General features: G+C 49.4%; 1 protein-coding gene across 3 annotated transcripts in view; it reads left to right on the top strand.

Annotated features, from left to right (window-relative positions):
* Window positions 1-27,129, top strand: part of PAX7 (paired box 7) — a 142,475-nt gene that overhangs the window by 37,380 nt on the left and 77,966 nt on the right. For all 3 annotated transcript variants that reach the window (XM_058818712.1, XM_058818710.1, XM_058818711.1), the window contains exon 5: window positions 19,796-19,995. In XM_058818712.1, the coding sequence (XP_058674695.1) occupies window positions 19,796-19,995 (200 nt within the window). The remainder of the gene's footprint in view (window positions 1-19,795; window positions 19,996-27,129) is intronic.

Below are 27,129 nucleotides of genomic sequence, written 5' to 3'. Positions count from 1 at the left end.
TCCCAAACCTTCCCTTCCCAAACCTTCCCTTCCCTTCCCAAACCTTCCCTTCCCAAACCTTCCCTTCCCAAACCTTCCCTTCCCTTCCCAAACCTTCCCTTCCCAAACCTTCCCTTCCCAAACCTTCCCAAACCTTCCCTTCCCTTCCCAAACCTTCCCTTCCCAAACCTTCCCTTCCCAAACCTTCCCAAACCTTCCCAAACCTTCCCAAACCTTCCCTTCCCAAACCTTCCCTTCCCAAACCTTCCCAAACCTTCCCTTCCCAAACCTTCCCTTCCCTTCCCAAACCTTCCCTTCCCTTCCCAAACCTTCCCAAACCTTCCCTTCCCTTCCCAAACCTTCCCTTCCCAAACCTTCCCTTCCCAAACCTTCCCTTCCCAAACCTTCCCAAACCTTCCCAAACCTTCCCAAACCTTCCCAAACCTTCCCAAACCTTCCCTTCCCAAACCTTCCCAAACCTTCCCTTCCCTTCCCAAACCTTTCCTTCCCTTCCCAAACCTTCCCTTCCCTTCCCTTCCCAAACCTTCCCTTCCCTTCCCTTCCCTTCCCAAACCTTCCCAAACCTTCCCAAACCTTCCCAAACCTTCCCAAACCTTCCCTTCCCAAACCTTCCCAAACCTTCCCAAACCTTCCCAAACCTTCCCAAACCTTCCCAAACCTTCCCTTCCCTTCCCTTCCCAAACCTTCCCAAACCTTCCCTTCCCAAACCTTCCCTTCCCAAACCTTCCCTTCCCTTCCCAAACCTTCCCTTCCCTTCCCAAACCTTCCCTTCCCTTCCCAAACCTTCCCTTCCCTTCCCAAACCTTCCCAAACCTTCCCAAACCTTCCCAAACCTTCCCAAACCTTCCCTTCCCAAACCTTCCCAAACCTTCCCAAACCTTCCCAAACCTTCCCTTCCCTTCCCTTCCCTTCCCAAACCTTCCCTTCCCTTCCCAAACCTTCCCTTCCCAAACCTTCCCTTCCCTTCCCAAACCTTCCCTTCCCAAACCTTCCCTTCCCAAACCTTCCCTTCCCTTCCCTTCCCTTCCCTTCCCTTCCCTTCCCTTCCCTTCCCTTCCCTTCCCTTCCCTTCCCTTCCCTTCCCTTCCCTTCCCTTCCCAAACCTTCCCAAACCTTCCCAAACCTTCCCAAACCTTCCCAAACCTTCCCAAACCTTCCCTTCCCAAACCTTCCCAAACCTTCCCAAACCTTCCCAAACCTTCCCAAACCTTCCCAAACCTTCCCTTCCCAAACCTTCCCTTCCCAAACCTTCCCTTCCCTTCCCAAACCTTCCCAAACCTTCCCAAACCTTCCCAAACCTTCCCTTCCCAAACCTTCCCAAACCTTCCCAAACCTTCCCTTCCCTTTTTCCCACCTTTCTCCCCCCATTTTCCCCTTTTCCTCCTTCCCCTCCTTTTTTCTCCTTTATTGATCCAGATCAATATTTATCAATCCAGATAAAATTTCCCTCCCATGCTCCCAACACCACCATTCCCAGGGCTGTAATTCAGATTTAATAATTCCCATTTCTCTTTAGCAATTCCCATTCCTATTTAATAACTCACATTTAGATCCAATAATGCACATTTCTATTTAATAACAGATTAATTATTTATTAATTAATTCATTGATATTTATCTCATTTTTCCCGGGTCTGTTCTCCATTCCCTCCATGATTTTGGCATCACATGGATTTTTACAAACCCATAAATCCCAGATGTTATTTTTATAGGGATATTTGTCTTTCCTGGGATTCTCCCCACCTATGTCCAGGTGTGAACCTTGCCAGGAACTCACCTTAATTTCCATTTATTCCAATTTATTTCCATTTATTTCCATTTCCCATTTCTTTGGGACACAATAAATCCCAGCTGGAGCTGTTTCCCCCCATAAAACTCAAGGAAAAGATCCAAAAGGGCCAAATCCTTTTTAAGGAGAAACAATTCCATGAGGTAGTGAAGGTCATGAGGAAATCAAGATTTTCCATGGATAAAACCCCATTTTTGGATAAAATATCAGATTTTTCATTACCTGACAGAGATTATTTTTACATCCTCCCAGATTTGCAGATCCCAGTCTGGAATTTTGCTGGCAAAAAAATGAAAATTTGGGGCTTTCCCCTCCTCTTTCAGTGCACAAACATCATTCCAATCCCAATCCTGGTGTTTCCTTGGATGCTTTTCCAGCCACATTTTCCAGCCCCTGCAGAATTTGATCCCAGGGATCAAATATCAGATTTTTATGGGGGAAAAAAAAACCCTCACAGCTTTTGGCAGCAGCAGCAGCCAGGAATTCCCAGCCCTGGGAAGATCCCCCTGGGTGATCCTGGAGTATCCCAAGTTTCCATCGGGAAGGGATTCGATGGATCCCAGCCTTAGGAGCTGCCAGGGGCAGGATTTGGGATAAAATTGGCCCTTTTTGGTGTGGAAACTCCTCTGGGAAGGCGTCAGCAGAGGGTGACATTGTGCAGGATTGGGGAATATTGGGGACTACCCAGAATGCCGCCAGCAAAACTTGGGAAAATCCAAAGTGGCCTAAAAATCCTGAGGAATGGCCTGAAATGCCAAGAAAGAGCGTTGGGTTGTGGGAAAGGGGATTTGGGGTAATAAGGAATTCCTTTCATGAATTTGCTGTGGAAATGTTTTAGATGTAAACCTCAGTGCTGTGTTAAAAATTCCAGGTTTTCGGAATTTTTAAAATATGCAAAACGAGGTGCCTGATCCAACTTTTTCCGTGGTTCTGATGGAATTTTGAGGGTTTGGAAGGGCAACTTGGCTGCTGTGGGAACAAAATGGATCCAAGAGCTGTTCTGTGGGTATGGGAAAGGATAGAAAGGTGGAATTTGGCTTCTTGGAGGGAATTCCCATGGGAATTCTGGAATAATTTATGGATATATCACTATGAGGATAATTTATGGATTTGTGGTTGTGGTGAACTGGACTGAGCCCGAGTGGGGAGGGTTTGGAGCCAGGTGTTGGAATTTTGGTGGATTTCAGGTTCTTTGCCTGTGGATTGGGAACTTCCAGGGGTTTCAACAGCTCTGGAATGGTTGGGAATGGAATGGCAGGGAATTTTGTCATTCCCAGCCATTCCCACTCAACCCCAGTAATTCTCAGCCATTCCCAGCCCATTCCCAACCATCTCCAGTCATTCCCAACCATTCCCAGCCATTCCCAACCATTCCCAGCCATTCCCAGTCACTCCCAACCATCCCCAGGCACTCCCAGCCATTCCCACTCATTCAAAACCATTCCCACTCATTCTCACTCATTCCCAGCCATTCCAGGAGTTTCCTTGGGGTTTCTGACCCTTTTTCCAGTCTTTAGGATCTGCTCTGTTGGTGGTTTAGCTCAGAACAGGTTTGGTGCCGTCCCATGGTCGTTCCGGAGATGCTGAGTGCCAGAACCAGCCCCTGCCCAGGAGGCTGAGTGTCCACAGGGATCCCAGAGATCTCATGGGGATCCCAGAGATCCCACCTGGATCCAAGCACAAAATTCCCATCCCTCTGGCACCATTGTGGTCCCAGGGGAACAAAAAATTTGATGTCAGAGCTAATCCCTGGACAGCAAAGTCCCAACTCCTGTGTGACTGGAAGCTTGGGAGATTCCTCCTGGATGGTGGCTTTGGGGACATCCGTGTCCTGTGTCCTGGAAACTCCTCCTGGGAGTGGCCTTGGGGACATCTGTGTCCTCTGTCCTGGAAAACTCCTTGGGAGTTTCCTCCTGGCTGGTGGCCTTGGGGACATCTGTATCTTGTGTCCTTGGAAACTCCTGCTGGGGGTGGCCCTGGGGACATCTGTGTCCTCTGTCCTGGGAAACTCCTTGAGAGCTCCAGCCTTGGGGACAGCCATGTCCCGTGTCCCATGTCCTGGGAAACTCCTTGGGAGTTTCCTCTTGGGTGGTGGCCTTGGGGACATCCATGTCCTGTGTCCTTGGAAATTCCTCCTGGCTTGTGGCCTTGGGGACATCTGTGTCCTGGGAAACTCCTTGGGAGCCACAGCCTTGGGGACAGCCATGTCCTGTGTCCTGGAAACACCTCCTGGCTAGTGGCTTTGGAGACAGCTCTATCCAGTGTCCTGGAAAACTCCTTGGGAGTTTCCACCTGGGTGGTGGCCTTGGGGACATCCATGTCCTGTGTCCTTGGAAACTCCTTCTGGCTGGTGGCCTTGGGGACATCTGTGTCCTGTGTCCTGAGAAACTCCTCCTGGCTGATGGCCTTGGCAACAGCTCTGTCCAGTGTCCTGGAAAACTCCCTGGGAGCTCCTGCCATGAGGACATCCATTTCCTGGGACTTGGAAACTCCTCCTGGGTGGTGGCCTTGGGGACAGCTGTGTCCTCCCCTCGCCCAGGACAGCCCGGGGTGGGATTTGTCCCCCTGTCCTTTCGTGGAATTGATGTCCGAGACCCTGAGGGACAAACTGGGGCAATTTCCTGCAGAAATGGGGCTGCAGGGCTGGCCTGGTGTGAGAGAGGCTCAGGTTACCATGGATGAGCGGTTCCTGCTGTCGTTCCTGTGAGATCTGAGCTGGGAAGGGAATATTTTGTGCCAAAAACCAGGAAAAGTCCCAGGTTCTTGCCTGGTGGTGCTGTGCCCGCTCCGTGCCAAAGCACCTTGGTGTGGTGGCTGGGAATTCCCTGCTGGGCATCAGGAACCCCAAGCAGGAGGAATTTGGGATTCCTGCCTTTTCCCCAGCCTGGGAGGTGGCACAGCTGGGCTCTGTCCCCGCTGGGGGCCGGGAATTCCATCCCATGAGGAATGGGAGCTCCATCCTATAAGGAATGTGAGCTCCATCCTATAAGGAATGGGAACTCTGTCGCAGGAGGAATGGGACCTCCATCCCATGAGGAATGGAAGCTCCGTCCTATAAGGAATGTGAGTTCCATCCTATAGGGAATGGGAACTCCATCCCATTAGGAATGGGAGTTCCATCCTATAAGGAATGGGAACCCCATCCCATGAGGAATTGGAGGTCCACCCCATGAGGAAACCAGGCCTTTCCCATGGATGGATACCCGTTTTTGGATAAAAAATCTGATTTTTCATCACCTGACTGAGATGATTTTTGGGCAGAGCAGGGTGGGAGACGTTCCATGGGAGCAGGATGTGATTCCAGGGTTGTTGTTGGGCTCCTGGAGAAGAATCCCAATTCCAGCAGCTGTGGGAGAAGCTGCCACCCCACCCTTTATTCCTTCTGACCTGGCTGTGTTGCCTTTTGGGACTGCCTAAAAACAGAGGCTGGACAAAATTGAGGGAATAAAAAGCAAATGTATTTATTGAAGGGTCCTCAAGTACATCTCAGGCAGGGGCTACACCCAAAAATGAACCACAGCTCACTCACGGGTTTTTGCACTTTTATAATTTGGTCCATTTGCATATTGGGGGTGAATCCTCCAATTACAGCTTCAGCTAATGAAGTCACTCACCCCAAGTTTGCTCCCCCAGCTCCCTTTTGTTGAATCTCTGGGGGCCTGAGGCAGTGAGGTGTCCTTGAGTGCCAGGCCTGGAGAGGAATTGCTGTGTGTGCCCCAAACGGGAGAACAGCAGCTGGCACTGCGTGTGGGGTTTGGAGTCACACACTAAAGAACTGCAGGGTTATAGTACAAATTACAAATTGTGAATACAAATAACAAAAAATATATTAAATGAAGATATGAAATCCTGAGGCAGTGAGGTGTCCTTGTGTCACAGACACATTTTATGAAAAATCCTTTCCTTAGGATTTTTTCTCCTGAGAAGCTGAGAGGGCTCAGGAACAAAATGTAAACATTGATTATCTGCTGCTGTGGAATGCAACAGGTAGATCTGTGATTAGTTTCATAAAGTTATTTCTAATTAATGGCCAATCACAGTCAGCTGACTCAGACTCTCTGTCCAAGACAGAAACTTTTGTTATCATTCTTTCTTTTGCTATTCTTAGCCAGCCTTCTGATGAAATACTTTCTTCTATTCTTTTAGTATAGTTTTAATATAATATATATCATAAAATAACAAATCAAGCCTTCTGAAACATGGAGTCAGATCCTCGTCTCTTCCCTCATCCTCAGACCCCTGTGACACGGTCACACCCTTGGCTGCCAGGCCTGGAGAGGAATTGCTGTGTCTGCCCCAACCGGGAGAACAGCAGCTGGCACTGCGTGTGGGGTTTGGAGTTGTACACTAAAGAACTTCAGGGTCACAAATACACGGAAAATATAAAAATTAAACCCTGAGGCACCGGCTGGTGGCCCCGAGCAGCTCGGGGAGCGCGGTGGGAGCCGCTCCATCCCTCCCCTCGTTCCGCTGCCCTGCCCGGGCCGGCGCCGCCGCATCCCCCGGCCCGACCCCTCCGGGCCTCCCTTCCCTCCCCTTCCCTCCCTCCTTCTCTCCCTCCCCCCGCGGCATCCCGGGCTCCTTCCCGGGGGTTTTTTAATATTCAGGCCGTACCTTCCACATGAGCAGTGCTGAAGAGCCGGGTGTCGGGGTTTATTGATATCACCCGGGGCCGCTCGGGGCTGTCAGCTGCACATTCAGCCTCCCGCGACCCCCTAAGGTGCGGGTCCTGGCAGCTCTAAAGGAATCCGCACAAAAAAAAAAAATCCCTTTTTTTGTTCTGCCCAAGGTGAGACAATGCGGGCAGGGCCCTGCTCCAGATGACAGCGCTGATAAAGGAGCGCGGCGCAGGGATATCTTCCTTTCTTCGCGCTCCTTCATTCAATCCTTCTTTCTGTCACTCGCATTCTCTCCTCCCTGCGTTTCCCTTTCTTCTCTTTCTTCTGGCGGCCGCGGCAGGGCCGGGCCCGGGGGTTCAATCGCGGGCGAATGTCACAGCCCCGCTGCCGGCGCATCCCGGGGCGTCCCGGGGCTTCCTGACATCAATGGAGAGCTGGGAGCGATTTTTGGGGGGAAAAGCGGGCAAGGGAGGGGGGGAAACGTGGAGAGAAAGAGAGAGGAGGTGGGGGAAACGCGGGAGGGAAAGTGGAGTTTATGGCGAGGCAGGGTTGTGGGGTTGTGAATATCCACATATAAATATATTCTTATATATTTATAAATATATAGAAAGTGTATAGAAAACGAATAGTATAGAACATTAATACCCAAATCAAAGCTCACAGAGACACGGTGAGCGGGTGGGGGATGAAAAAATGAGATATTCCAAAAATCCTCTGTGAGTTTGGCTTCATTCCTGATTTCCCTGCTGGAGCATGAGGAGAGGGAAGGGAAGAGGTGGCTCAGGGACACTGGGATCTGTCCCTGGCACTGGGATCTGTCCCTGGAATCGGGATCTGTCCCTGGAACTGGGATCTGGGAAAACAGGCAGGGCTGGTGCTGAGTTTTTCTCTTCTTTTCTGCTGGGGTCAGGATGAAATGTGTGAGACAGAATTTCTTGTTTGGATTCAGGTGTTTATCAGTTGTTATCTTTGCTGCAGGCTCACAAACTGTGAGTTTGACAGTACTTTAACAAACTTAAAATGGAGCTGTATCTTTCTCTTTATAAGGCTTTTTAAGGATAAACTGTTTCATTAACAAATGGCACTTAAATTTTTTTACTTTTAACTTAGTAACTTGTGGCTTGTAATGTGGATTTTTTAAAATCTATTTACACAATATTTCTTAAATTTATGAAGAAGAAGGTGAAGAAGTAGGACTAGTTTCTGTCCTAAAACTTCTATCTTGTTTTATATATATTGCTATATTCTATAACCTTAAACTCTGAGTTTTCTACTATGTGATATTATACATTTTTATTTAAACTATGCACTAATAATCTTAGTTGTAGTATTTCATTTTGGAAGCTTTGTCTATGGCTCTGGGTTAAATGTGGTGTTCTCTTGGGGGTCAGCACAGAAAGTCTGAAATTCTCAGATATCAGGGTTCCAACAGGCAGGAGCTCAGGGTGGGATCCCAGGGAGTTGGACACTCCCAGGGTGACCCTGTCCCTGTTGCTGTCCCTGGCTGGAGCCAAATACCAGTCCAGGAGTGGCCCAAATTGATGGATTCCAGCCCCAAACTGGATCTGAGTATTCCCAGGGTGTCCCTGTCCCTGTCCCTGCCAGGAGTGGCACAGATTGGTGAATCCCAGCCCCAAACTGGAGCTGAACATCTCCAGGGTGTTCCTGTCCCTGTTCCTGTCCCTGTCCCTGTCCCTGTCCCTGTCCCTGTCCTGTCCTTGTCCCTGTCCCTGTCCCTGTCCCTGTCCTGTCCTTGTCCCTGTCCTGTCCCTGTCCCTGTCCCTGTCCCTGTCAGAACTGGCACTGATTGGTGGATCCCAGCCCCAAACTGGAGCTGAGGATGAGGAGGAGCAGCCAGGCCCAGCCCACGGAGCTGCCCCAAGGCCCAGAGGAGCCGTGGGGACAAACATGGACAGGGAATGTCCCCTCTGCTCCTTCCCACCAATGTCCCAAGCCCCGGTGCCACAGCCACGCTGGTCTCCTGAGCCTGGCAGTGTCCCCTGCAGGCTGGGATCAGGGCTGGGATCAGATCCCTGCAATTCCAGAGATTGTAAATCCAGGGATTTACAGGATCCCACGAATCCAGGGATTTACAGGGATCCCTATGAATCCAGGGATTGTCTGAGATCAGATCTCTGTAAATCCAGAAATTGTCTGGGATCAGATCCATGTAAATCCAGGGATTGTCTGAGATTGGGTTCCTGTAAATCCAGGAATTCCCTGGGATCAGATCCCTTTAAATCCAGGAATTCCCTGGGATCAGATCCCTTTAAATCCAGGAATTCCCTGGGATCAGATCCCTGTAAATCCAGGGATTCTCTGGGATGGGATACCTGAAAATCCAGGGGTTATCTGGCATCAGATCTCCCATCTCTGCTGCCCTATCCTGTAAATCCAGGGATTCTCTGGGATCAGATCCCTGTAAACCCAGGGGTTATCTGGGATTGGATCCCTGTAAATCCAGGGTTTACTCAGGATCAGGTCTCCAATCTCTGCTGCCTTACCATGTAAATCCAGGGGTTATCCAGTATCACATCCCTGTAAATCCAGGGGCTATCCAGGATCACATCCCTGTAAATTCAGGGATTCTCTGGGATCAGATCCTTGTAAATCCAGGGATTCTTTGTAATTAGATCCCTGTAAATCCAGGGGTTATTCAGGATGAGATCTCCCATCTCTGCTGCCCTTCCCTGTAAATCCAAGGATCCTCCGGGATCAGATCCCTGTAAATCCAGGGATTCCCTGTGATGGAATCCCTGTAAATCCAGGGATTCTCCGGGATCACATCCCTGTAAATTCAGGGATTCTCTGGGATTGGATTTCTGTAAATCCAGGGGTTATCCAGGATCAGATCAGATCCGATCCCTGTAAACCCAGATACACCTTGGGCAGTCAGAAGCCTCCAGGGCTACACCCAAAATGGACAATGGGCACGAGTTTTTTAGAAAATTATAGATTTTTATCCCCATTTGCATATCAGGGGTTAATGCTCCAATTACAGCTTCAGGTGATGAAGTCATTTACCCCAAGTTTGCTGCCCCCCAACTCATTTTGTTGATACTTTATGGGCCCTGAGCCTGGAGGGTGTCCTTGAGTTTCAGGCCCAGAGGAATTGTTGTGTCTGAATAAAACAGGAGAACAGCAGCTGAGAGAACAGGCTGTGGAGTTTTAGAGTTCTACACTGAAGCAGTGCAGGGGCTGAAAAATAGAAAAGTTAAATCCTAAAGCATTGCTCTTCTTCCCTCTGTGAAAACCACGTTCACTCTCCTGTGAAAATATAAAAAGTTTAATTAAGGACAATAGGAGACAAGCACCATAGAGCAAAGGTTATTACGACTGCACTGTTTTCTTCAGGGATACTCTTTAAATAATTTTTCTGTTACATCAGTCTGTTGTATATTCATAGACTTTTATGGGTAGTAACATTTTTCTCTAAACCAGTTTATATGTTTTAAGAATAGTTTAGTCTGGCTCCTCCTTGGGTCTGGTTTTTAGAGCATGTGGATTCCTTGGCTGTGGTTTTAGTCATTTTTTAGTAATTTTTTATCACCTCCAGTTTTTGGGCCTTGGTCTTCACTGTTTTTAGATGGTGAGTGTTGATAGTTGGCAGATCTGTACAGGTGTCTTCCTCTTGTGTTCATTGGATGTTGTCCCATCCAAGCAGGCATTTAAACACAAATGTATCTAAAACACAATATAAACACAATATTTAAACACAAAACACTATTTTACTACTATGTTTAAGCTTAATTAACAACAGAAATAAAAGCTATATCTTTATAACAAAGTTACTTTAACACTATGCATCTATAGAAATAGATTTTAATATTTGCGAAAAGCCAATATTATCATATGATCTAATACATTCACATATTATAATATATCATATATTCATACACAATATATTCATATAGATTAATATATTATCATATATCATAACATATAATATAATTTTATATCATTATATAAATAATAGAATTAGAAACAATATATTACATAATTTCATATTATAGAAATAATAGAACCATAAATACTACATATAAACAATATCATATTTTTAATACAATTATATATTATAATTATATATAATATAATTTTATTTATAATATATAAACAATAAAATATATTATCATATAATATAATTATATTATAATGATATATATTTATAGAATATATATATATGTATATATATATATATATAAATTAAATATCTATTTTATAATATGTATTATATTATAAAATCTGATATCTATAACACCTCCCTCTGTCCGGGCTGGGTCCTGCGCCTGCCACAGGCACGAGGCCATGAATATTGAAGTGCCAGAGGGGCCTTTTATGGAGCCCACAGATGTGCCGGGACTCGGGGCCGGCCCCATCACCTCGGGCCGCCTGAAAAGGCCGAACAAAAGCCCCGAGAGAGAGGGCGAGGGGCGGAGGGGGCAGGGAGGCGAGGAGCAGGAAAAAGTTGAAAGCGAAGAAAAGAGGGCTGGAGTTGATGGATATTCCATCTGTTTGTGGCCAGGGCATTCACAAAGGACGTGGCTCCCTGTCTGCCCTCCCTCCCTCCCTCCCTCCCTCCTGGGCTGCCGCCGAACGGTCGGGATGGGTCGGGTTTGTTTCCCTCTGGAAGGAGAGGAAAGTTTTGGGGTTTGTGATGGGTATGGGGACAGGGCAGTGGGGCAGAGCCTCAGGATCAGCCCCGTGGATCCCATTGTTCTCTGGGATCTCATCTGGGATCAGATCAGCCTTGTGGATCACACTGTCCCCACAGGGAGTTTCTGAGATTAGATCAGCCCCGTGGATCCCACTGTTCCCACAGGATCCTCTGGGATCCCATCTGGATCAGATCAGCCCCGTGGATCCCACTGTTCCCGCAGGATCCTCTGGGATCCCATTTGGGATCAGATCAGCCCCGTGGATCCTGCTGTTCCCACAGGGATCCTCTAGGATGCCATTTGGGATCAGATCATCCCCGTGGATCCTGCTGTCCTCACAGGGAGTTTCTGGGATCAGATCCGCCCCATGGATCCCACTGTTCCCACATGGAGCCTCTGTGATCCTGTTTGGGATCAGATCCCTGTGGATCCCAAATGAGCCTTTAACCAAAGGAAAGTTCTGTCTGGAATATTTTTTATATGTTTATTGGATGCTATCTTATCTAAGCAGGTATTTTAATATAAGTATACTTATACCAGCTATTTAATTAAGCTTAATTAACAACAGAAATAAAAACTATATCTTTATAACAAAGTCACTTCAACACTACATAAATAAAATCTATTTTAATATTTGTGAAAAGCCAATATTATAATATGTATCTTTAACAGTGCTGGGGACAACAAAATCATGGCAGGACAATTCTGCGCTGCCTTTTTGGGCTCCACGAGGCCCTGTTTGCACCCGGATGGGGTTGGTTTTCTCCTGCCAGGGAAAGAGGAGCTGGGAAGGCTGGGAGAGCTCCAATCCCAGCTTCTGGAGCTGCCAGTTGCAGGCCCAGCTCAGCAGAGGATAAATCCCAATGTCCCGCTGATCCCGGCTTGTTCCGTGCCCTCCTGGGGACGCCCAAAGCTCAGGCTGTGCCCTCCCACCTCTCCAGCCCCACAGGCACAGCTTGGGATGGTGGATCCAGGGATCCCTCCATGCCTGAATCCCAAAGATTCCTCCTTCCTGCCCCACAGGCAAGGCCCAGGGCAGGATCTTGGCTGTAATCATGGGATGGGATGGGCTGGGTTGTGTTGAGTTGAGTTGGGTTGTGTTGCATTGAGTTGGGTTGAGTTGAGTTGGATTGGCTTGGGCTGAGTTGGGTTGGGTTGCATTGGGTTGAGTCTGGTTGAGTTGAGTTGAGTTGAGTTGAGTTGAGCTGGGTTGGGCTGGGTTGTGTTGAATTGATTTGGGTTGTGTTGAGTTGGCTTGGCTTGGTTTGGCTTGGCTTGAGTTGGGTTGGGCTGGCTTGGCTTGGCTTGGCTTGGCTTGGCTTGGCTTGGCTTGGCTTGGCAGCAGCTTAAAATGGATCCAGCTCCATCCTCCTGCCACAGGCAGTGACTCCTTCCACCATCCCAGGCTGCTCCCAGCCCTGTCCAGCCTGGCCTTGGACACTTCCAGGGATCCAAGAGCAGCCACAGCTGTTCTGGGCACCCTGTGCCAGGGCCTCACCACCCTCACAGCCAGGAATTCCTTCCCAATACCTCACCTAAACCCCTCTCTGGCAGGTGAATTTGCTGCAGCCAAGTGAAGCACAAGAGGTGCAGCCACAGCCAAGCCAACACCAATCCCACTCCATCTCTAATCCCACACCATCTTCAATGCCACTTCTTCCCCAATCCCACTCCCTCCCCTATACCATTTTATCCCCAATCCCGCTACCTCCCCAATCCTGCTCTGTCCCCAATCCCACTCTGTCCCCAGTCCTGCTCCCTCCCTAATTCCATTTCATCCCAAATCCCATTCCGTCCCCAATCCCATTTTGTCCCCAATCCCACTCCTTCCCCTATCCTACTCCATCCCCAATCCCACTTTTTCTCCAATCCCAATCCCTCCTGCTTTGTCCCCAATCCCATTCTGTCCCCAGTCCTGTACCCTCCCTAATCCCGCTTCATCTCCAATCCCATTTTGTCCCCAATCCCACTCTCTCCCCAATCCCATTTTGTCCCCAGTCCCGCTCCATCCCCAGTCCCAATTCTTCTCCCTCCCCACCTCTCCCAGCTCATTTTTAGGGTGGCACAGCTGGCAGGGAGAGCGAGGGGAGGGCAGGGCCGGGGCTGGCGAGCAGCCCCCGCTGCCCTCGCCCCATCCCCGTAATGAATGCGCCCCCACGCCCGGCGCTGCCATCCCGCTCCCCGCGCCGGCTGCGGCTCCTTGTGGAGCATCCCGGGCTCAGGCTGAGCCTGGAGGGCCTCGCTGGAGCCGGCTGCTCCTAATCCTGTTGATTAATTTAACTCCGGCTGGGCCAAGAGGAGCCTGGGAGCTGCGGCTGGAGAGGAGGGAGGCAGAGGAGACGGGAATGGGGATGGGGACACGGCCAGCTGCTGACTGCAGACGGCTTTTCCTGGTGCCCTCATGCAGTTCCAGCCTTCTCCTGCTCTTTCTAAACCCCTCCAAAGGGCTCCTGCTCGTTCCTCCCCAAGCTGAACCCAGGCTTTGCTCAGGAACGGAGTTTGAGGTTGTAATTCCCACATTTCCTCACGATGGAATGAGCCCCGGGACAAGGCCAGGCTTCCCTTTGTCGTCTTTCCCTGGCTGCTCCAAGGGGATTTATTCCCGTTCCCAGCTCTTCCTGAAGGTGCAGGACTCGGCAGTGCCCCACACAAACCCTCAGCAGGTCCCTTCACAGGGCCACTGCTCCCCTTGGCTCCCAAAAATTGCCCAGACATTGGAATATCCCCCTCAGAGCAGCGGGGAGAGCTTCCCACTGCATCCCAGGATGAAGCCTGTGCCTTTTCATTCCTGAAATTACCATTTCTTTCCAAAAGCAAAGAGATTTGGGCAGTTTGAGCTTTGATTCTGAGCTGCAGAGCAGTTACTCTGAAAAACAGATGAAAAAACAATGGGATTGTTCTAAAAAACCCAAATACAGTGGGATGAGCTTGAGTCCTGTTACCCACACGCTTCTCTACTGGCATTCCCTTATCTTCTGGCTTTCCCTTTTCCCTTCAGTTTTCCCTTCTCTCCTGGCTTTCCCTTCTCTTCTGGTTTTCCCTTTTCCCTTTGGTTTTCTCTTTTGTTTTCCCTTTTGTCTTCAGTTTTCTCTTTTCAGATTTCCCTTTTCAGTTTTCTCTTTTCTCTTCAGTTTTCCCTTTTCTCTTAACTTTTCCTTTTTCCCTTCAGTTTTCCCTTTTCAGTTTCCCCCTTTCCCTTGTTTTCCCTTTTCAGTTTTCACTTTTGTTTTCCCTTTTCCCTTCAGTTTTCCCTTTTCAGTTTTCCCTTTTCAGTTTTCCCTTTCCCCTCAGTTTTCCCTTTTCAGTTTTCCCCTTTCCCTTCAGTTTTCCCTTTTCAGTTTTCCCTTTTCAGTTTTTCCCTTTCCCTTCAGTTTTCCCCTTTCCCTTCAGTTTTTCCTGTTCCCTGCCTTGTCCTCGGAGGTTTCCCCTCCTTTCACTCCCGGCTCTGATTTTCCCGTCAATCTTTCCCGGGATGAGCTCCCGGTGGAGCCGCTGCCGGCCAGCCCGCTGCTTCCCATCCTTCATCCTTCCCACCCAGGGAGGAGCTGCTGGAAATTTCTGCACCTTCCCCTTTGCAGGCTGAGCAAGGCCAAAACACCAACAGGGCATTCCTGAAGCAAAAATCTCTGGAAATTTGGGTGAAAAATTTGGGTGAAAAATTTGGGTGGAAAATTTGGGTGGAAAATTTGGGTGTCCCTCTGCTCCTGCTGCTGGCAGCCACTGCTCACACAGGGATGGATTGGGAAAAATGAAGGGTTTGAGTTTGGGGTGAATCCCCAGCTTAGGATCTCCACAGCTTTGGAGAATCCAAAAGAGAATCTGAAAAAATTCCTTCACCCAGGATTTTTCTCCTGGGAAGCTGAGAAGCCTCAGATAAAAGGAAAACAATTCTTATCTCATTTGCTTCTCCTGTGTTGTGCTCATGGAATGTGTTTGGAGGATGTTTACCCACATGTGATTGTTCCATTGGATTCTGAATCCAATGAAATATTCCTGTTTCATTGGATTCTGCTGTGAGTTGTTTTCACTCTTTGGTCAATGAGTGTCAAGCTGTGTGAAGACTCTGGAAAGAGTCACGAGTTTTCATTATTCTCTTTTTAGCATTCTGTAAATATCCTTTCTGTATTCCTTAGTATATTTACGAGAGAATTCTTTAATATAGTATTATAAAATAATAAATGAGCCTTCTGAGAACATGGAGTCAGATGCATCATTCCTGCCTTCGTCATGGCAGGAATGTTTTTGTATTTTTTTGTATATTGTATTATTTTGTATTATTTTGTGTATTGTATTTGCATTCCCTGCAAATACAATACAGGAGCTTTGGGGAGAACGTGGGAATGGATTGTCCTGGATATTGCAGCTGGTTGGGAATGGGAGAGACCTGTGGGGCTGGGAGCTGAGGGAGCTGCTCGTGGGGCTTGCTGGATGTGCCGGGAGCCCATCCCAGCTGGAAAACATTCCCTGTCCTTCCCCACATCCCTGCCTGACAGCAGCAGCTGCTCGGGCTGGGAGCAGCTGTTCCCAGCCATTCCCTGGGAGTTTTCCTCGGTTCCAGCTTTGAGGTCGGGCTCTTGGAGCCGGGCACTTGGCACCGGGAGCTGTGGTTGCTGTTCCCAGCCCTTCCCGGCCCCTGGGGTCACTGGGGTGGGGGGTGGCTCCTGCTGGCTCTGGCACGGCTGGAAAATGGGGATAACGCCTGGCAGGAGCTGTTGGGAAGCTTGGGAATGGATGGAGAGGCTTATCCTGGTCTTGGTATCTGTTATCTCGGAATCAGCACCACGGTGGGGACCGAGGGTGACAATCCTCTCCCAAAACCTCATGGACAAATCAGGGATCCTTTAGCAAGAGCTGGGTGGGGATAGTGGATCTTTTTGCTCCTGACAAAGGAGGAAATGACAAGGAGGACTCCATCTTATCAGAAGGCTACTTAATAACTTTATTACACTATATTATTCTATATTATATCACACTGTATTACATTACACCTAAACTGAATTTGCCAAGCACTCAACTGCACACCCTGCTCAGAATCTCACAACTCTCAGCCAACAGTATCAACTCACACACACCTGGATTCAATTGATCAGTGAATCAAAATATTCACACAGAATCCAATTATCAATTCCCTTCAGGTAAACAATCTTCCACAATGTTTGTACACAATTCCACTTGTGAACAGACATAGGAGCAGTAAATGAGATAAGAATTGGTTTTTTTCTTTCTCTGAGGTTCTGACAATGTGAAACCCAGAAATATTCCTGGGAAGAATTGTGCCTTGCTTTTCTCTGTGAAGAAAAATGTGGCAACAATGAGGTTTCCCTTCCCAGGTGGAATTTGGCACAGATCCTTTCCCGGGTGGTTTTTGCTGCCCCTGGGAGCTCTGCATCCCAGGAGTGGGATGGGAGGAGCAGCCAAGCTCACTCTTGATGGAGCAGCTCCACGGAGGAGCTTCAGGGAATGTGCTGGAGCTTTCCAGATGTGCCTTTGCTCCTCCAAGGCCCAGATGTGTGGGCTCCTACCTGCCCTGCATCATCTGGGGCCCAGATGTGCAGCCCTCCTGTCCTCAAGCACAGATGTTCCTTCTCCTGGAGACCCCAGAGCTTCCCTGGAAGTGGCCAAATCCCAAAAATCTCGTTTAGAAACAAATTCTGGCGGCGCGTGGGAGAACTTGGAAATTTTTTAGGATTTTTTCTTTAGGATCTTCAAAATGTGGGGCAGTTGCTGCCCCTCTGAAGTCATCAGGGAATTTCTCATTGATTTTGGGGGAAAAAATTCAGGATTAGAAGGGTTTGGATCTAAAAGCTTAACATGTTTAGGGCATTTAATGGGGTGGAGAGAAAGGAGGGAAAACCTCTCCAAGGGATGTTTTTTCCTCCAAAAACAACCCCTGGAGCAGAGCTCCCCTGCATCCAGCACCTTCTCCGAGGTCCCACAAGCCCCGGGACATAAAAGGAATTTTGTCAGGAATGCAGAGGCTTTTTGTGGTGATCTCAGTACAAACGAGGCGGCCCCGGGGGGGATCTGAGCCTCCCAAACCCCCCAGCAGCTGTCGGGAGCCACAGCTGCAGCTCCCAGCGCTGCCAAGAAGAAAAGCAGATTTTTGGGTGATGATAATATAGGAGCCGAACAAAAAAGGGGGAAAAAACCAGGCTGGAAAACACGGTTAGAGACTTCAGGGAACTTTACGGTCAAGCAGAGCTTATGTAAGCCCTGCTTTAATCCTAAATTAGCAAAGGTTCGCCTGGAAGAAAAAGGACTTTGCTGTGAGCACGATTTGGTTCTGGCTCTCAGCGAGGCTGGGTGGTTCCTGTGGAAAACAACAGCCAGGCTCGGGAAGGGAAAAAAATCAATTAATGCAGTGAATCCTCTGTTTTCCTGGGAAAGAAGGAAGAGGTGGCAGGGCCAGAGCTGTCCCCAGCTCGGAGGTTTCCTGTGTCACCTTGTCCCTTCTTTGCTTCCATGGACTGGGGGCACATTTTGTGGCTTGTGACAGTGTCACAGGGGTTCTTGGATGAGGGAAGCAACGAGGATCTAACTCCATGTTTCAGAAGGCTTGATTTATTATTTTATGATATATATTATATTAAAACTATACTAAAAGAATAGAAGAAAGGGTTTCATCAGAAGGCTGGCTAAGAATAGAAAAGAAAGAATGATAACAAAGGTTTGTGGCTCAGCTTTCTGTCCGAGCCAGCTGACTGTGATTGGCCATTAATTACAAACATCTAACATGGGTTAATCAAAGATTTACTTGTTGCATTCCACAGCAGCAGATAATCAATGTCTACATTTTGTTCTTGAGGCTTCTCAGCTTCTCAGGAGGAAAAATCCTAAGGAAAGGATTTTCCATAAAAGATGTCTGCAACAGTGGCCTGGCTGAGACCCTCCAAAATCAACATCTGCACCCCATGGGGAACCCATAACCCTCGCATGGAACCCATAACCCCCACATGGAACATCTCGAGCTGGAAGGGTTTTTCCCATCTGTAAAATCCCCAGTTGTTCCTCTTTCTTTTCCTTCCTAAGTTTTAAAAACTGAAATTTCCAAGCCCAATTCCCAGTCCCCAGCTCGGAGGTTTCCCGTGCCACATTGTCCCTTCTCTACTGCCCTGACTGGGGACATTTTGTGGCCTGGCTGAGACCCTCCAAAATCAACATCTGCACCCCACAGGGAATCCATAACCCTCACAGGGAACCCATAACCCCCACATGGAACATCTCTGGAGCTCGGGATTGCTCCAGGAGAGACAACATTGGAGTTCCAGCTCCTCCAAAAGCCGCTGAGGACCTGGGGGATATCCATGGGGGGCTTTCTGCTTGATCTCCAGCCAAAAATGGGGCAAAAATGGGTTTATTTATTCCAGCTGGGTTCACCAGAGCTTCAGGAGTGCCTGGTGCTGGGATTGAGGCAGGGAGAAGGGAAAGGGAAAAGTCCAGGTGGAGGAATAAATGATTGATTAAACATTTGGAAAGGACTGGATGGTGCCTGAATTCCGTAGGAAATTTGGGAGCTGAAGAGCTGAGTTGTCTCCTGTGGACAGCCCAACCTTGAGCAATGCTGAGCTGGAAGGGTTTTTCCCATCTGTAAAACCCCCAATTGTTCTTCTTTCTTTCCTTCCTAAGTTTTAAAAACTGAAATCTTCAAGCCCAACCCTTGATAAAACACAGGAGGAAATTGGGCAGCGCACCATTTGTTGACAACATTTCAGTTCTTACCTTTTTTGGGGCAAAATGGGCAACTCTGAAACAGGAATTTCCAGAGAAAAGTTGGAAATTCCTTGAAATAAGCCAAACACTGACAGTTCTCTGTAACAATTTGAATCAGGGATTATGGGCTCCCCATTTTCAGGGAGAAGTTTTGATTTCCCAAGGTTTTCTTCACAATGTGGGGGGAAATAAAGGTGGCAAATGCCATAAACAGCATGAAAAGAGTGAATGTTCTGTCCATGGGACAGAGAAACTGGAAATTCCTCATCCCTGGCAGTGTCCAAGGCCAGGCTGGACAGGGCTTGGAGCAACCTGGGACAATGGAAGGTGTCCCTATGGACTGGGTGGAATGGGATGAGATTTAAGGTCCCTCCCAGCCCAAACCATTCTGGGATTCCAGGATTCCCATGGATGTAGAATTGAGAGACTGGGATTCCAGGATCCCCATGGCTGTGGGATTGAGGGACTGGATTCCAGGGTTCCCATGGTTGCAGAGAAAGGGTCCAGGATTCCAGGATTGCCATGGCTGTGGGGACAGGGACTGAGATTCTATGTTCCCATGGCTGTGGAATTGAGGGACTGGGATTCCAGGATTGCCATGGCTGTGGAATTGAGGGACTGGGATTCCAGGATTGCCATGGCTGTGGGGACAGGGACTGGAATTCCAGGATTCCCATGGCTGTGGGATTAAAGGACTGGGATTCCAGGGTTCCCATGGCTGTGGCATTGAGGGACTCCCTTTCTTAGATACTGAGAAGAAATTCCTCCTTGGAATGGATTTCCCAGAGAAACTGTGGCTGCCCCAGATGCCTGGGATGGTGGGAAGTGTCCGTGCCCACAGTAGGGATGGCACCGGATGGATTTCGAGGCCTTTCCAACCCAAATTAGATTATTATTGCTGCTATTAATGAAGGAATGGGACCGGTTTGGGGCTAAGAATGATTTATTACTCAGATAAACACAATATTTTTCCCTGTGGGACTGAGCTCCCTCTCCTGATATCCACTTTCCCCTTCTCCCCAGGGAACCGCCTGGACGAGGGCTCGGACGTGGAGTCGGAGCCGGACCTGCCGCTGAAGCGGAAGCAGCGCCGCAGCCGCACCACGTTCACGGCGGAGCAGCTGGAGGAGCTGGAGAAGGCCTTCGAGAGGACTCACTACCCCGACATCTACACCCGCGAGGAGCTGGCCCAGCGCACCAAGCTCACCGAGGCCCGCGTGCAGGTAGGGCTCGGCCTAACCGCGCGCGGCCCGGTCTAAGGTCTAAGCCTGTGTGCTCCCCAGAGTAACCCTGTGCACTCCTGACTTAACCTTACACGTTCTGGCTTACCCTGTGCACCCCAGCCTAACCCTTCACAGCCCTGCCTAACCCCATGTGTTCCAACCTAACCCTGCGCACCTCAGCCTAACCCTGCACAGCCCAGGCTAACCCCATGCATCCAACCTAACCCCAGGCTCCTTAGCCTAACCCTACACAGCCCAGCCTAACCCCACGCTCCTAGGCCTAACCCCAGGCTCCTTAGCCTAACCCTACACAGCCCGGCCTAACCCCACGCTCCTAGGCCTAACCCAGGCTCCCCTGCCTAACCCCAGGCTCCCCAGCCTAACCATGTGCACCCCAAATTAATCTTGCACTCCCCAGCCTAACCCTGCTCACCCCAGCCTAACTGCACTCTCCCTGGCCTAATCCCACTCTCCATGGTCTAACCTCGTTCTTCCTGGCCTAAGCCTGTGCAGCCCAGCCTAACCCTGCTCTCCCTGGCCTAACCCCACACAGCCTAGCCTAACCGCACTCTCCCTGGCCTAACCCCACTCTCCCTAGTCTAACCTTGCTCTTCCTGGCCTAACCTGTGCAGCCCAGCCTAACCCCACACTCCCAGGCCTAACCTCAGGCTCCCCAGCCTAACCTCACTATCCCCAGCCTAGCCTAACCGCACTCTCCCTGGCCTAACCCCACTCTCCCTAGTCTAACCTCGCTCTTCCTGGCCTAACCTGTGCAGCCCAGCCTAACCCCACACTCCCAGGCCTAACCTCACTCTCCCCAGCCTAACCTCACTCTCCCCAGCCTAACCCTGTGCACTCCAGCCTAATCCTGCACTCCTCAGCCTAACCCTGCTCACCCCAGCCTAACCCTGCTCTCCCTGGCCTAACCCTGCACAGCCCAGCCTAACCCCGCTCTCCCCACTCAGAACGTGGCTGTTCCTTCTCTGCCTCGTCTTAACAGAGCAAAACCTTTGCTTGAGAGGGGTTCAAACAATCAAATTAAAGCAGATCTGTACTAGAATCTTCCAGCCGGGCATGGACACACCCAGTCATGGGATTCCTGCAATTTGATAAGGGTGATTAATTAGGATTTCTGACTGGTACAATGGGGTGTTCACTTTTCCCAGGAGTTCACCCCATGTCAGCCCCAAGGGCTTCTTGGCCCCGTTTTCTTCTCAGATTGTGGCTGGAAAACGAAATGTTCTTGGAAATATGGCTCGGCAGTTTTAGGGATGCGTCAGGAGGTTAATCATTGTCCTAAAATCTTGGGGAAATGTAGGAAAACCACCAGGAGCTACATAACTCTGGGATGGTGCCCCACAGAGCTACAAACAATGGGGAAAATTATCTGTAGGCATCACCTCCCCTTGGAGAGGAGCTGGGAATGAGGCAGCTCCAAGGTGGGAGCCGAGGTCAAACCCAGCTCTGCCTCTCGGGCCCCGTCCAACTCCTGTGCATTCCCACGGATTCAGGGAGGCCCTCTGGATTTGGCCCCTGCAGCGGTACCAGCTGCAGGGTTTGCATCCCCGTTGGGACTGGCAGCAAAAGTTTGGCATTTTCTCTTGGAGGCCATCCCTTGGAGGCCCGGTGGGGGGGTTATTCCCTGCTGGAGCAATCCCACATTTCCCAGCCTGGCCCCGCGGCGCAGATCGGATTCCGCGACGTTTGCAAGTTCCGCGTGTGAATTTTCAGACAAGTTTGGGGGATTTTTTCTTTTCCCCCCCTCCTTGGATCTCTGGGGAGCACAACAAGGCTGGGGGGGAGGGAGAGCAGGAGATGGGAGGAGCGGGAGGGGAGGGTTCGGAGCCGGGAATTCTGACATGGCCACGATGAATGGCCCTGGTGGGAGCGGCACACAGAGCCCCTGATGTGTCCCACATAAAGCTGGGTCAGTGGAGTGTGCGAACAGCACCGGGATCAGGGATAATGGGATCCCTTGGGAAAGGGGAGGGATTGGGGATCGGGGATTGGGGTCTGGGAGGGTCACAGCAGTGAGATGGGGACCCCAGCAGTCTGTGCCCCCAGCAGGAATCCCGGGCGCTGTGGGAGCAGGGAAAGGGCTTTCCGAGCTCTCTCCTGCTGGAGAAACGCTCCTGGAATGAGCTCTTCCAAAGGAAAATGAACATTTCCTAAAAAAAAATTAGCATTTCCAAAGGAAAATGGGCTTTTGCAAGGAAAATGGGCTTTTCCAAAGAAAAATGGGCTTTTCCGATGCAAAATGAACATTTCCAAAGGAAAATGGGGTTTTCCAAAGGAAAATGAGCATTTCCAAAGGGAAATGGTCTTTTCCAATGCAAAATGAGCATTTCCAAAGGAAAATGGTGTTTTCCAAAGGAAAATGAGCATTTCCAAAGGAAAATGGAGTTTTCCAAAGGAAAATGAGTTTTCCAAAGGAAAATGAGTTTTCCAAAGGAAAATGAGCTTTTCCAAAGAAAAACGGGCTTTTCCAAAAGAAAATGAGCATTTCCAAAAGAAAATGAGCATTTCCAAAGGAAAATGTGGTTTTCCAAAGAAAATTAGCTTTTCCAATGGAAAATTAACATTTCCAAAGGAAAATGAGCATTTCCAAAGAAATATGGCCTTTTCCAATGCAAAATTAATATTTCCAAAAGAAAATGAGCTTTTCCGAAGGAAAATGAGCATTTCCAAATGAAAACGAGCATTTCCAAAGAAAAATGGCCTTTTCCAATGGAAAATGAACATTTCCAAAGGAAAATGGGCTTTTCCAAATCAAAATTAACATTTCCAAATGAAAATGAGATTTTCCGAAGGAAAATGGGCTTTTCCAAAAGAAAATGAGCTTTTCTAAAGGAAAATGGGGTTTTCCAAAGAAAAAAGGGCTTTTCCAATGCAAAATTAATATTTCCAAAGGAAAATGGGGTTTTCCAAAGAAAAAAGGGCTTTTCCAATGCAAAATTAATATTTCCAAAGGAAATGGCCTTTTCCAAAGGAAACCAGGCTGGGTGTTGCTGGAGGTGTCAGGATAAGAATATGCTCACCCAGGAACTGCCTTAGAGTTTTGGGGTTTTCCCCTCTGATGTTTTGGTGTTTTGGGTTTTCCCCTCCTGGGAATGGGGGTGTCCCCCACTCCTGGTTAAGGATTTTTCCCAAAGAATTGTCCAGCACTTCCAGCACTGTGGCAGGTGCTGTCACCTCCCTGCAGCTTCCTCCTGGGAAATCCTGGATTTTCCTGGAGCCACCATCCCTCTAGACTTGGCTGTGGAGACTGGAGAAGGAAATCCAGCACAACTCAACTTAGGCTGGTTTGACTTTGATCTTGGCCCAGGGAGTTCAGAAGTGTGGATTTGGTGGCCATGTAGGATCAGGGATGTTTGGAGCCTGGGAAAGTGGCTCATTAAGGGAACGAAGCCACCCAGGGTTGGAATGTGTGAATTCCCCCTGTTTGGTTTTGCATGTTTTAGCCCTGATTGTGTAGGTGGGCACAAGCTGTTGAGCAGGGGATAGAAAATGGATGTTCCTGTGGTAATTAATGGAAAAAATGGGATTTTGAGGGAGAGCAGAGTTTAGGGAGCACATGGGATGGGGCACGAGGGATGCTGAGGATGAAGGGGAGAGGCCCAAATCAGAGAGAGCACAAACCTTTCCCAAGGATCTGGGAGAATGGAAGGAGGAAGGACAACCAAAAAATCCCAAAAACAAAACCAAAAAACCCATTAATTAATTTTAAAATGCCCTTTTTCCCTGTCCCAAGCTGGGATCTCCCTGGGTGAGGAGGCTCCTGCCAGGGCTGTGCAGCAGCTGCTCTCAGAGGCACATTCCTGGTGCCTTGCTCATTCCAGCAGCCTGGCACGGGCGCCTCCTTCCCACCACCTGATTTTCTGGATATCAGGGCTGATCTTCCGCCGCCCCTTGGGATCTGCAAACATCGCTCAGCCAAGATCTTGTGCAAAAAATTTTAAAATAATAGCTCCACACACAGATGAACCCCCATGGGCACATCCAGCAGGGAATCTTCCCCCACCTCGGGGGCTCACTGCTGTCTTGATTGAGTTTTTAAGCCAAGAATTCAGTTTTGGATTAAAAATGGCTCCAACACAGCAGGGCCAGATCAGAGCAGGGTTTCTGGGGGTGTTTATGAGGCATTGAGGGACAGGACAAAGGGGAATGTCTCTAAATTAAAAGAGAGACAGTTCAGATGGGATATCTGGGAGAAATTCCTCCCTGGGAGGGTGGGCAGGCCCTGGCACAGCATTTCCAGAGCAGCTGTGGCTGCCCCTGGACCCCTGGCAGTGCCCAAGGCCAGGCTGGACAGGGCTGGGAGCAGCCTGGGACAGTGGAAGGTGTCCCTGCCATGGCAGGGGTGGCACAGGAGGGGCTCTGAGGTCCCTCCAAGCCAAACCACCCCGGGATTCATTCCATTATTCATTCCATTACTCATTCCATGATTCATTCCATGATTCCACTAAGGGCCTCGCCGACATCTGCCCATCCTCCTCATCCCTGAGCTCCACGTGTGGGGTGGGGGCAGAGGCACGGAGGTGTTTGTGACCCCAAAGAGGGACAGGAGAGCAGCTGCCCCTCATCTGGTCCTTGTTCCACTCATCCCCTGGATCACAGCTTGGGGCTGGCTTTCTTCCTGCATCCAATTCCTGTTCCTGCATCCAATTCCTATTCCTATTCCTATCCCTGTTCCTGTTCCTATTCCTATTCCTATCCCTGTTCCTGTTCCTATTCCTATCCCTGTTCCTGTTCCTATTCCTATCCTTGTCCCTGTCCCTATTCCTATTCCAATTCCTATTCCTGCCTCCAATTCCTATTCCCACATCCTATTCCTGCAACCTATCTCTCTTCCTATTCCTGTTCCTATTCCTCTTCCTGCATCCAATACCTATTCCTGTTCCTGTTCCTATTCCTATTCCTATTCCTATTCCTATTCCTATTCCTATTTCCAATCCCATTCCCCTTCCCATTCCCGTTCCCATTCCCATTCCCATTCCCCTTTCCGCTCCTGTTCCCAATCCCGTTCCCATTCCCATTCCTGCTCCCGTTCCCGCTCCCATTCCCATTCCCTTTCCCCTTCATCTTCCCGCTCCCACTCCCATTCCCATTCCCACTCCCATTCCCACTCCCACTCCCATTCCCATTCCCATTCCCATTCCCATTCCCACTCCCACTCCCATTCCCGTTCCCATTCCCACTCCCGTTCCCGTTCCCATTCCCGTTCCCATTCCCGTTTCCGTTCCGTTCCATTTCGTTCCTTTCCCTGCCGGTCGCGGAGAGCCGCGGGCAGTGTCCGCCCGTCCCGGCAGCTGTCGGTATAACCGGAGCTGTCGGGATAACCGGAGCCCGGCGGGACAACCGGAGCTGTGGGGATAACCAGAGCTGTCGGGATAACCGGAGCTGTCGGGATAACCGGAGCCCGGCGGGATAACCGGAGCTATCGGGATAACCAGAGCTGTCGGGATAACCGGAGCTGTCGGTATAACCGGAGCTGTCGGGATAACCAGAGCTGTCAGGATAACCGGAGCTGTCGGTATAACCGGAGCTGTCGGGATAACCAGAGCTGTCAGGATAACCGGAGCTGTCGGTATAACCGGAGCTGTCGGGATAACCAGAGCTGTCAGGATAACCGGAGCTGTCGGGATAACCGGAGCTATCGGGATAACCAGAGCTGTCGGGATAACCGGAGCTGTCGGGATAACCGGAGCTGTCGGTATAACCGGAGCTGTCGGGATAACCGGAGCTGTGGGGATAACCGGAGCTGTGGGGATAACCGGAGCTGTCGGGATAACCGGAGCTGTCGGGATAACCGGAGCCCCGACGCGCTGACAGCTCCTAAACCCCCCCGAGCCGGACGGGGCCGGGGCAGCCGCGACGGCTCCGGTTTCCCGCGGGGTTCCGGCCGGGTCACGGCGGGGTTTGGGTGTTCGGGTGTTCGGGACTCGCATTCCAGCTCAGCCTTCCCGGGCGATGAGTGTGAACGGGTTAATCCCGGGATGAGCCGAGCCAGGGATGAGCCCGAGCGGATTTCCGTGCGAATTCCAGGGATTTGTCGCTGTCCTGACCCAGGGAATGTCCTGGAGGAATTCTCACCCATCTGTGAGCTCCTCTTCCCTCCTTCCGTGCCAGAAAACAACCCGAGAATGTCCCGGGCATTAGGGAATTAACAGGAATTCTCTCCGTTCATTTAGCGGGAGCTTTGATTTTGATCTTGGATGTTTTCTGGGATTTTTCACCCGTTTTTGTGATTATCTCACGGATGATGTCAAAGTTTTGATGTGGGGGGAAAAAAACCCAAAACTCTTAAAAGGGATTTTGTGACAACTTTGAAGCTTTTCTCCCTGGCATTCCTGGTGGAGGGAACTTTTTCCAGAACAATCCATTTCCCATAAACAATGGGAAATTTTTTTGTGGGGTGGAATCCACCAGGAAAATCCTTTTGGCAGGAGATTCTTCTGTAGGTGTAGAAATGACCTCTCCAAGCAATGTCGGTGTCACAAAAGCCACCAGGGCCAACCCATGGGGCTGGAATTAATCCCTGTCCTGGACAATCCCAGTTGTGGAGTGGTTTTCCCAAAGCTGTTCCATTTTTAGGGTGGGTTACCAAAAGCCCTCGCTGCTTATTTCTGTTATTTCACGGGCAGGAAGAAATGAGAAGTAAAACAAAACTGTCCAAATTATTCACTTCTAACTTGGAGATTTCTCCATTGGGAATGTTTTCCACTTCTAACTTGGAGATTTCTCCATTGGCAATATTCCCTGGTGCAGAGGAAATATTTCCAAATATTCTTCTTCTTCTCCCAGTGCTGTGATTGAGACAGAGATTGAAGGCTCTGAAATTTTACACCCAAAAAATCAACCTCAATTTCTACCCCCCAAAAAACCCCATAGAGTATTTTTGACTCCTCAGCATCACCTGGGGGTGATAGAAAGCCTTGGAGCAATTCTGGGATCTGGGAGAATTCCACAGAAATGTGGATTTTTGGGGATATTTTGCTCAGGGCAGCAACACCTTGGCCCCACAAAAGGAATTCCATGGGTGGCTTCAGTGCTGGTTAATTACAAATTTATTTTTTGCTGTGAGGTAGGATTAGGAGAAAGGTAAAATAGGTTTAAAAATTTTAAATTAATAAA

Source organism: Ammospiza caudacuta, chromosome 22 (assembly GCF_027887145.1).
Source record: "Ammospiza caudacuta isolate bAmmCau1 chromosome 22, bAmmCau1.pri, whole genome shotgun sequence".
In the NCBI taxonomy this organism is placed as follows: Eukaryota; Metazoa; Chordata; class Aves; order Passeriformes; family Passerellidae; genus Ammospiza; species Ammospiza caudacuta.
Note: the sequence above shows the minus strand (reverse complement) of the source record. Positions and strands in the feature narration are given on the sequence as shown.